Genomic DNA, 10,675 nt, shown 5'->3' with positions numbered 1-10,675 from the left:
GCATTTAATACAAGTCCTCTCCCAGTGCAGGTCACATGGGACACGTTTAATACAAGTCCTCTCCCAGTGCAAGTCACATAGGACGCATTTAATACAAGTCCTCTCCCAGTGCAAGTCACATGGGACACATTTAATTCCTCCAACAGCAAGTTGTGACAACATGTGTTAAGTGTTTTCTGCCAGAGAAGCTCATTAGAGACTCAGTGCCCAAGGTTTTTATTGGGGGTTGATCATGTAGGTACCCTCTGCCTAGGAGGTACCCAAAGTAAAGGCTCCCAGAAGTAAAGGCAAGTGTTCAGCATAAACCACATGAGACAAATCATTTAGGCATAGTGAGCTGTCCTTATCATTTAGGGAAAGTTTCCCATGTGTGTAGGGACCTGTATGCCAGTCAAGTGCCCAGACGCCATCTAGGAGCCACTTGCAAGCGGGCCTTTCTAAGGATAGCAGCCTCAGGCCAGTGTTGACTCTTCTCTGCCCAACCTCAGAGTTCAGCTTAAATGTCACTCCATCTGTGTGAAGTTTCCTACCCTTCAGGCAGAACCAATTTCTTCATTCATTCAACAGTTACTTGCTGTGGGCCAGGTATACAGATGGCATAGAACTTTGAATGGCAGCATTACACTGTGCTGTTGTTATGTGTATACCATAAGCGCTTCACAGAGATTCTTATTTTTATCTTGCTTACTCAGCAAATAAACCGTACACACTTCATCAGCTTTGTTTAATAGTGTATAGTTTACAAAGATTTATAAAGAATTGTACAGAAATATTTTGAGCCAAATAACAGTCCTCAGAGGATTGGCTCACCCCAAGTCAACAGCTAGTAAAGGGCAGTGAACTGTGATGCTAGATTCCATATTCTTTCTAACATTTTAATGGTTTTCTGACCAAACTCCTCAGAGCCCTAGAATGTGTATAGGACTTCAGATGGTAAGTAGGGCAAGTAGGAGGGTAAGCTCCTCCCTGTATTATATAGAGCAGCTTCAGTATTACTTGTGGTATGTATTGGCATTCTGCATAAGATTTTCTTTGAGGGAAGAAAGAGTTCTGCTGGAAAAAGTGTTTGGAAAATATAGCATTGTGTTTTATTGCCTCTTGAATGAATCATTTGATAAATGAGAGGATCCTAATTCAAGCCAGCTTTAAAATCTCCGCTCCTGTAATGGTAGTGGTGGACTAGTACATATTAACCTTTTATCATTTTAATGGTAGTAAGTTGTTTTAGAAAACCATGGGATCCATCTCTGTTGACATAATGTATTCTGCAAGATACCTAGTAGTTAGTTCTGCCTAGTTTGCTTCAGTGATCATGGCAGCATTTGTGGTTTTTTTATTGTGGCAAAATCACACAAGGAATTCATTAGTAACAGCCAATTCCCTTTTTTCTTTTTAACTCCTGTTTTTTAAATGGTAGTCAACCATAATATCTAATGGAAAGAAGCCAGGCATAGCTTTAGAATGCCTCAGTGAAACATTGGTAGTGTCATTAAATGCAATCTCTTATAATGATCCAAAGAGTTCTGTTACTCCAGCACAAAGCAGTGAATATAAATCTAAGCCATTGCACCAGAGACTCAGAAGTTAAATTGTTATTACATCTACAATCTTGGATGTTGTAGAAGTTGTGGAACTCCTTATCCATTAAATTAAGGATGAGAGACCTTTTATTTGTTGAATTTTGGTATCTGGACCGTTAAATGTAATACAGAAATTATGTTGGAGATAAAGGGAACTTTCTGAATTAAAGAAGTTGGGTTGTTTTTTTTTGTTTTTTTGGTGGTACGCGTGCCTCTCACTGTTGTGGCTCTCCTGTTGCGGAGCACAGGCTCCGGATGCGCAGGCTCAGCGGCTATGGCTCACGGGCCCAGCCGCCCCGCGGGATGTGGGATCTTCCCGGACCGGGGCACGAACCCGTGTCCCTCGCATCGGCAGGCGGACTCTCAACCACTGCGCCACCAGGGAAGCCCAGCAGTTGGGTTTTTATGGGACTTTTTCTTATTAGTTCAATTACAGCTTTTAATACGGGGGTCATAAAGAGAGGTTAGAGCACAGCTGAGTTCTAACCAGGTGGGGGTCATTGGTCTGAGGGAAGATGTACTAAAAACACTGGGGAATAGTTACAGTTGAGTCTTTTAGGAGGGCATAAACATGTTTTTTGCCCCTGATATCCAAGTCAGTAGGGGAGATAAAATTTAAAATTAAATTGTCCAGGGCTTCCCTGGTGGCGCCGTGGTTGAGAGTCCGCCTGCCGATGCAGGGGACGCAGGTTCGTGCCCCGGTCCGGGAAGATCCCACATGCCGCGGGGCGGCTGGGCCCGTCAGCCATAGCCGCTGAGCCTGCGCGTCCAGAGCCTGTGCTCCGCAACGGGGGAGGCCACACAACAGTGAGAGGCCCGCGTACTGCAAAAAAAAAAAAAAATTAAATTGCCCGTAAGTTGGTATTTATCCTCCATCAGGAAGAACACATCAGCTTGTCGTGTGAAACCATGGCCGCTGTGTACGGTTGTGTAGGTTATTTGTTGCACAAGGCACCACATCTAAAGAGACTCCATTTACATCATAAACTTTGTGTTTGTATTTACTGTAGTATTTCTGATAATTTTGGTAACAGAATTGTTCTGTTTATTTAGCTAGAAAAATACACAGCTACCTTCTGGTAAAAATGAACTTTAAAAAATTGCTTTGTGTCTTGTGCCCCAACTTTTGTGAACTTCGTAGCTTTAATGGGTCAAGACCACTTCTAGTGCCTTTGCATGATGCCAGGCTGTGCAGGCAGAGCCTGCTTCCCAGAGAAGTTGAAAATAATTGAAAATGGCTTGGAGATTCACTGTAAACTTTACTTTCTTGACAAAAAATGGTCAATAGGCATTTATTGGGGGAGTAGGGCCTAGTGACTGACTGAAACCAGTGTAATAGACAGGTGTATCTAACAGTGGGTTTTACCTGGTACTTGTCTATGAAAATCACCTTGATTGGGTGGTTTAAAGTCTCATCTAAAAGTGAAGGATGATAGACTACCATGATTAATAACTGAATGATAATTCTGTATGTGAGTATTAAGGTGCTGTATTTCTTGGAAGAGCTAGAGAATGTGTGAAAATGAGTTTGTTAAAATCCTAGTCTGCTTAAGGTAACGGCTTCCGTGCTTGGGTTTTATTTATCCACAAATTGGACGAGGACTTGTCTTGCCTAGCTTGGATTTGGGCCTGTTTTCCCCCAAGTAGACTTTCCTGGAGAAAGAGACCTGGCCTTGGGGTGAGCTTTTGGCTCTTTCTCAATCAGAACACAGTTTCACTTGATGAACTAGGTTTTCATGGTTTAGCCCTCCTCAAGGAGAGATTGCAAAAGGCAAAGAATATACCACAAAATTGAGAAATAAAAGTGAAAAAAGGGGAAGTTAGATGATATTGGAAGATTTGATATGACTTTGTCTTGGATTCAAACTCTTCATAATGTTTGAAGTATCTGTTCCTTGTGATTAAATTTTAGTATCATTTACTGTGGTTATTAAGTTAGAGCATTAATGGGCTCTACTATTGACTTTTCACTTTATTCATTCACTTATTCATTTGACCCTCCCAGGCACCATGCTAGATGCTGCATTTTAATGCAGCATCAAGAAAGCACTTTCTTCTCTTCCTTCCCTTCCTTCTTAGTTAATAGCACATTGAGAATCAAATTTTAATTTTGGAACACTTTGCCTTATTAAGAGAACTGTACTTGATGTGTGCTACAATCAAAATGAACTTTTTGTTCTAGCAAAATGACAGAATGAAGACTAAAATTTAAGAAAGATGAGCTCCCAGTTGTTGTAGTTTAAAGCTTTTTATTATTTCCTGCAGGTCCACCTTCCTTCCTGTACAGTATTTTCAAACTTCCCAGTTGTTAAAAAGAAGAATATTTCTCTTGTTTATACTATGGATTTTTCTCCCAGAAGTGGTTATTTTGCTTTGGGGAATGAAAAGGGCAAGGCCCTGATGTATAGGTAGGTATTATTTATGTTTAGAAGTCAGAAAGAAGTCTCAGCTTCTTTTGAAAATGTGAAGATAAAGTTGTTACATTCTCAAGTCTATAATTATATATAATTTATTAGATCTGTAGTTTATTAATTATAATTAAGAATTATTAACTGATAAATTATAAAGTGTTTATAGTCGACTCCCATCGTCATATCTAAAAAAAATGTGCATTTTTCTACCATAAGATTTTTCTAGCAGAAAATTTACTTGAGGAATTTTTGGAGGAGAGGGGGAAGCTATATTTTGAAAATGTCAAATTGAGGAAAAGTTGCCACTTTAATAATACTGCCACTTTCTTGGTGCCTTATGTTTAGATTAGCCATTGTTGACTTGAATGCTCTATTTACTCCACTAGATGTAAGTGATTTTTTTTAAAGAGGTATTTCTTTTCCTGCAGTAAGCTGTAAATAAGGATGTTAACTACAAAGATACCAAAAGTTTGTGCTCTGTCCAGGTTCTTTTCTGTGCTCAACCTACTTGGCTATAAAGCAAGAACAAATAAAATCTAATTACATTGTTGCTGGAAGATACAGGTGACAAGGTAGCTCTGGGGGAGAACCTGTGACTTAAAAATAATAGCCACCTTTCCTTGCTCCCATGTGTTGGCAGTGAATGTTGCATAGAACCCTGTGTTTATGTTTGTATGCTTCAGGGAAGGCCTGCTTTCAAAGAAACTGAAATCTGGGGTGAAGAAGAGGAGGAATACAAATTGGTTTTGAAAAGAGAACATAGCAAACAATAATATGGCTTACAGTTTTGCTTACTTTGAAAGGAAAATGGTTGGGTGGTACCAGGAAAATTGATAATTCCGTCATTCTCATTTCACTTCATTTTTGGAGTGGTTCTTTCAGTTTGGATTTTATAAAAGGATGCAGATTCTTACTGAACTTAGGAATTCTCTTCCAAAGCTTTGGTTTATTATAACTGATTTGTTTCTTTTCTTAAGCCCCAAAGCTCATTAGAGTTTTCACCGGAGCATTGGTCTCTAGTGAGACTGTTTCTAGCATGTGGGTTGGACTGACAGCATTTCTGTTGGATGTGGCTGATCAGGTATTTCATAGACCGTGATGTAATGCTTTGGAGCAAGCTGATGGCTTTTATCTAAAATCTGAGGTATTAGCATTAGGATACTTCAGAATGGCAGCTTGAGGAGTAACCTAGCTGCCTAGTGAGAGTGATTGTGATTACATTTCCGCACCTGAAGTCTTCCTAAGTGTCATTCTGTGATCTGATTTGACAGTATCCTGGGTAATCACAAAATTGTTTTGATGATTTTGTCTTTTACTTTTTCAGGTTGCATCATTACTCAGACTTTTAAAGAGATTATTTGAAGTAAGAAAATCTTTCACTTTTTTTTCATCCTACAAAGTTTTAAAGTTACACCCATTGCTGTCAATTGGCAGAGGGACCGTATTAACTGATTTTTGTTTCTTTGCCTCTGGGTTGCTCTGTCTTCAGTTAAGGGAGTGGGATGGATATAGATCAGGAAGAGGCTAGTTGGACTTGAATCTTCCTTGGGAATTTTTTATCCCAAATCACAACAGTCTGGCTCTGTTCTTCCTGAGGGCAGATCTTTAATATTGTGTCCATAATGGTCATCAAAATTATAATTACTGAATATTTAATCCACAAAGGAGAAGAGACTTAACTGAGAGAGATAAGTATCTCCAGATATAATTATAGCTTCCGTAAGCTCAAACCCTTTTATTTTGTATGTTTCTTGAGAGATTATAAGTGGCTTGCCTTGTAGCTAGTTAATGGTTGGTCATTAGTTTTGCTGCCATGTATAGTAGATATATTTGGCATATGCATATATGTACACAATTACGCCATATATGTATTTCTTTTTCTTCCAGTTTCATTGAGATATAATTGGCATACAGCACTGTATAAGTTTCAGGTGTACAGCATAATGATTTGACTCACATACGTCATGAAATGATTACCGCAATAAGTTTAGTGAACATCCGTCATCTCGTATAGATAAAAATTAAAGAAATAGAGAAAAACTTTTTTCTGTGTGGTGAGAAGTCCTAGGGTTTACTCTCTTAACCACTTTCCTGTATAACACACTGCAGTGTTCGTTATATTTATCATGTCGTACATCCCATCCTTAGTACTTACTTATCTTATAACTGGACGTTTGTACCTTTTGACTTCCAGGTACAAGATTTGTGCCTTCCTCCAATTGCTGCTTGGTATTTAAAACAGTAGGACATGCTTCTTTTCCTATGGCTTGATTTTTCACCTGAGATATGGTGGTGGTTCTGAGGTGGAGCTGCGACCAGCTGTTCATCACAGTTGACTAATTTGGTCTTCTCTGAGATTCATAAATGTTGAGGAGAGACTCTGGGAGTGCATGTAGACTTAATTAGGGGAAAGAATTTTTGAAGGTGGTGGAATTTTGAGCAAAACATTAGCCAGGAGGGGAGAGCAGTCCAGCTGCCTTGCCTCCCAAAACAGCACTGCCAGTGCATGTTGTTTGTTGGTGACCAGTGACTGTAAATCAAGTATATAATTTCTTCTGTTCTTTCCTCAGATCCAGTTGAGCCACAAGAGAAACCCATCCTGATAAATCTTCTCAGAAACTTTCCAGAATGAGTGATAATATAAGGATAATGATATATTGAGCCAGCTGTGCTTATTTAAGTTACCAGAAATGTTTTAATAAACCCATAGTAACTTTTGTTTGAAACTAAGTGTATGTGGTTCTTCCCTCTCCACCTACACACACGCTAATTTGGGTGCATTTCTTTTAAGACCCAACATGAGAGATTGGAAACACCTGTCTGTAGCCAAAAATAGTACAGGTAGTTAGTCTCCTGTTTCACAGTTAACCCTGATTAGTATTTCCCCCTTTCCCAGCATAGATCTCTCTGTGTTTCTGGGTATCAGCTAACAGAGGTTCTGATGAGCTGGAGGTCAGTCCACATTTATGAGAACCATGGGATCTAATGGTATAAATTTTGAACCTTCAGGTTTTCCTAGAAAGGTAGTTGTGGAAGCGAAAAGACTTTTCTGGGCTTAGTACTTCAAATGATTGTCACTGTTACTTTGTGGGGAAGGGGGCATATGAAAACCTGGTATGCTTGTCCTACTAATTACTAGCCACTCCCCTTCCTGGAAACGTACATGACGCCAACTTAAAAGTTTAGTTGAGGTTCCAAGTTTGTCAGTTGATTGCGTAATTCTTTAATCATAATATAACCTTGCTTAAGTCCCTATGTTTCTTAGGAAAAACTGACATTATATTATGTATTTCACCCCACCTCCTTTCTAAAATGTGGAAAAGAAATGGCAGGTTAGAAAAGGAAGTTACTCCAATGACAAAAAATGGTTCTGGCTCTGCCCAGAGAAGTAATAGATCCCACTTAACTGTACAAACAAACAGGCCAGTGCTGGGTATCTTCAGTGTCTTCAGGGTCCTTCCAGGTCTACGGGTGATGACCTCGAGCAGCCCACTGGATTGTGTTAACGTATCCCAGCATCTTTCTAAAAGAACATTTTCTATTAAGATGAGTTATTGCTGTACAATTGTGGAGACCCTTCCTATATGGCCTCTTTTTTCAGCATCTTCTGTCGTAAATAATACTAAGGCTAAAAATTTCAGAGTCCTAGATCCAGTAGGCTTATTAATATTTCTCTTTTGAGTTGCTAGAGGGCAGCAATAGATTATGTGAGTAATTGAAGCTTTTGTAGCTTTTTGTCATCACCTTATCTTAAGCTTCAGCTCAATCATTGTTTCAGAAATGGACGCTAAGCGTTATATGTGCTTATTTTGCATGTGGTTTTCAGAGTGAAAGACTTATAGGAATTTATCGTTCTAGAAAATAATGGAAGCAGAGTTTAAATTTATTTTATTTATATTTGGCTGCATTGGGTCTTCGTTGCTGTGCGCAGGCTTTCTCTAATTGTGGCAAGTGGGGGCTACTCTTCCTTGCGGTGGCTTGTCTTGTTGCGGAGCACGGGCTTCAGTAGCTGTGGCATGTGGGCTCAGTAGTTGTGGTTTGCGGGCTCTAGAGCGCAGACTCAGTAGTTGTGGCGCACAGGCTTAGTTGCCCGCAGCATGTGGGATCTTCCCGGACCAGGGCTTGAACCCATGTCTCCTGCTTTGGCAGGCGGATTCTCAACCACTGCGTCACCAGGGAAGCCCCCAGAGTTTAAATTTTAATTCTACTTTGTTAACATCTCTAGGTCATATTTATACTCTACTGGGGCAGAATAAAGAATTCCCAGTTCTAATTTTTTTTACTCCCTTGATGGGGATTAGAGGATTTGAGTCAAGCTCAAATCCTTCTTCTTGTAACCAGTGCCAAGCGAACTCTTCAAGGAGATAAGAGCCACAGTCATGAACTTATTTACCCACTTCTCTATTGGCGGTTGCTAAGGTAGCATGAATGTGGCTTATATGTGTTTTAGGGGGGACTGTCAAGCTGTGAGGTGATATTTTGTCATCTAGAGCCACATGGGGTTTATTTGGAGTAATGAATTGACCTTTAGTGTATTCAACTCATCTCTCACCCAATCCCTGCTAATATTCAATGAACTCAAGAATTATTAGCCTCTTGAAAAATTTCTTCATTTGTGAGAAGTCTCTTGCTGTACTAGCTGTTAAGTGTGGTGTGTTCCTGGTGAGGGTATGTAACCCTTTCTAAGCCTGTGCAGAATGAAGTGACCAGCTGCAGGGTTTGTGACCAGCATTTTTGCACTTCACCGTGGGGATGGGATGTAAACAAGCAAATGCCTATGAAATGAAGTGCTTGCTCACACCTGTAATCAGCTCTCAAGCCACTCGGGAGTCCACTTAAATGCATCTCCAGATTCCTCACACAAGAAGCAAAAAGCATTGGCTATTCTGTTATTCTAATCTGGAGGAAATGGAGACTGGGTGAAGAGGTGTGGGGAGAAGGAAGAATGGAGCATAAACAGCATTTTGCAGCCCCTGGCACCATGCTTGTGCTCACATCAGCATATATGTATATCTCATGACATTTTCATTGTTCCTCTAAGGAAAGTAGTATTTTCTGTAAATATGGAAGTAAATTGAGGTTCAGAGAGGTTGAACATTCCAGTCCTAAAACCATCACCCTTACGGAGATCAGTGGTCCTCAAAGGGTAGTGTGTCCATACTCTTAATAGTATGAAATACAGCCCATTAGGTTGTGGGTAGGAAATGCTAGAACTTCTATGCCATGCAAAAAGTTATCTTTGTTACATAACATATTACTATAGATCATTTAGGTAATTTGTAGACAAATAGGTTTGATTGAATTGAAGGTATATACTCAAGGGTTTTCTATGAAAGGGCCACTGATTTAGATGCCCCACACACTGCCATACCAAACTTGACATATCCAAAACTGAACACACTTCCACACCCTTCGTTTCACTGTTTCCCAGACCTGTTTTTGTATTCCCTATAATGTTAACAGCTGCTGCATTAAGTGCGTCACTTAAGCTAGGTACCTAAGACTGACTTTAAACCTGAGGTTTTTCCGCTACTCCATCCCCCACCACAAAGACTAGTTTCTCTCAAAATGTCTTATTTTTTTTATCCTACTGCCACTTCACCGACTCTCATCAGCTCTCACCTGTTAATACCCTAACTTCACACTTTCAGTTGGATCTCCATATTGCAGCCAGAGATTTTTAAAAAACGTTTGTTATGGAAAACTTCAAATGTATACAAAAGAAGAGAGATTAGTATAATACACCCTCTTCTATGCATCACCCAGCTTCAACAATGATCAGCTCCTGGGAATTTTTATCTATATCCCCACCCACAAACTGGTTATTTTGAAGCAAAGCCAAGATGTATCATTTCATCTCTAAATATTTAAGTATGTATAGAGATGTGTTTTAAAAATATAAATCTCAACATGCTACTCTTGCTTAAAATCCTTCAACAGCTCATCTCTCCCAAACTGTTTAGTTTCCCTATCGATAGAAAGGGCATAAAAGTTGACTTGCTTTGTAGGACTAGTTATTAGATTCAGAACAGCACCTGGTCCAGACCATGTTCTCAGTGAATGTTAGCTGCCATCATTAGAATCATCATGACCACAGTCAGGTTCAAGCTGACATTCAAGCTCCTATGCTCGTAGAAGGACCCTTTATTTCAGCCTCTTTCCATCTCTCTAGCTCTCACCACTCCAGAAATCTTGAGCTACTTGAGATTTCCCTGAATAAACTTAGCTGTTTTTCTCCCACATGCCTTTGTTCTTGCTGATGCTTCCCCCTTGCCTTTACTTTTTCTGCCTTTCAAACTCTGCACATCTAACAAGACTGAGATGGACTTCTATTATAGTACCTATACCCTTTGTTGCATTTTTTTTTTTTAATACAGTCTTTCAACAGAAGATTGGAAGTGGCCTTCCAAAACACACAGTAAAGAGGGAAAATAGAAGTGAATCAGAGCCTGGGAAAGTGAATAAGACAAGGGGAACTAGAAGCCAAATATGTAGGCCATGTGTGGTTACTAAAGTTGAACTGTATTTTTTGTTTTCAATTTTTGACCTAAGCAATACTCATATATTTTTTGAGTATTGAGTATTTCTTGAAAAATATATTTCAAGAAAAAGTGCAAGTCCTCTTTCCCTTCCTATCCAACGGAACCTCTATTAACAGTTTGATGTATATTTTGCTAGTAGTTT

General features: G+C 39.6%; 1 protein-coding gene across 1 annotated transcript in view; it reads left to right on the top strand.

Annotated features, from left to right (window-relative positions):
- The window catches only part of UTP18 (UTP18 small subunit processome component), a 39,675-nt gene extending 32,958 nt beyond the window's left edge, over positions 1-6,717 (top strand). The window contains exons 12-14 of the mRNA XM_029211042.1: positions 3,846-3,988; positions 5,316-5,354; positions 6,562-6,717. Coding sequence (XP_029066875.1) covers positions 3,846-3,988; positions 5,316-5,340 — 168 coding nt within the window. The 3' untranslated portion in view covers positions 5,341-5,354; positions 6,562-6,717. The remainder of the gene's footprint in view (positions 1-3,845; positions 3,989-5,315; positions 5,355-6,561) is intronic.
- The last annotated feature ends 3,958 nt before the right edge of the window (positions 6,718-10,675 follow it).

This window comes from Monodon monoceros, unplaced genomic scaffold (assembly GCF_005190385.1).
Source record: "Monodon monoceros isolate NGI ecotype Baffin Bay Population unplaced genomic scaffold, NGI_Narwhal_1 Super_Scaffold_9, whole genome shotgun sequence".
NCBI lineage: Eukaryota > Metazoa > Chordata > Mammalia > Artiodactyla > Monodontidae > Monodon > Monodon monoceros.
The sequence above is the reverse complement of the archived record's forward strand: the minus strand, read 5'-3'. Positions and strand labels throughout refer to the sequence as shown.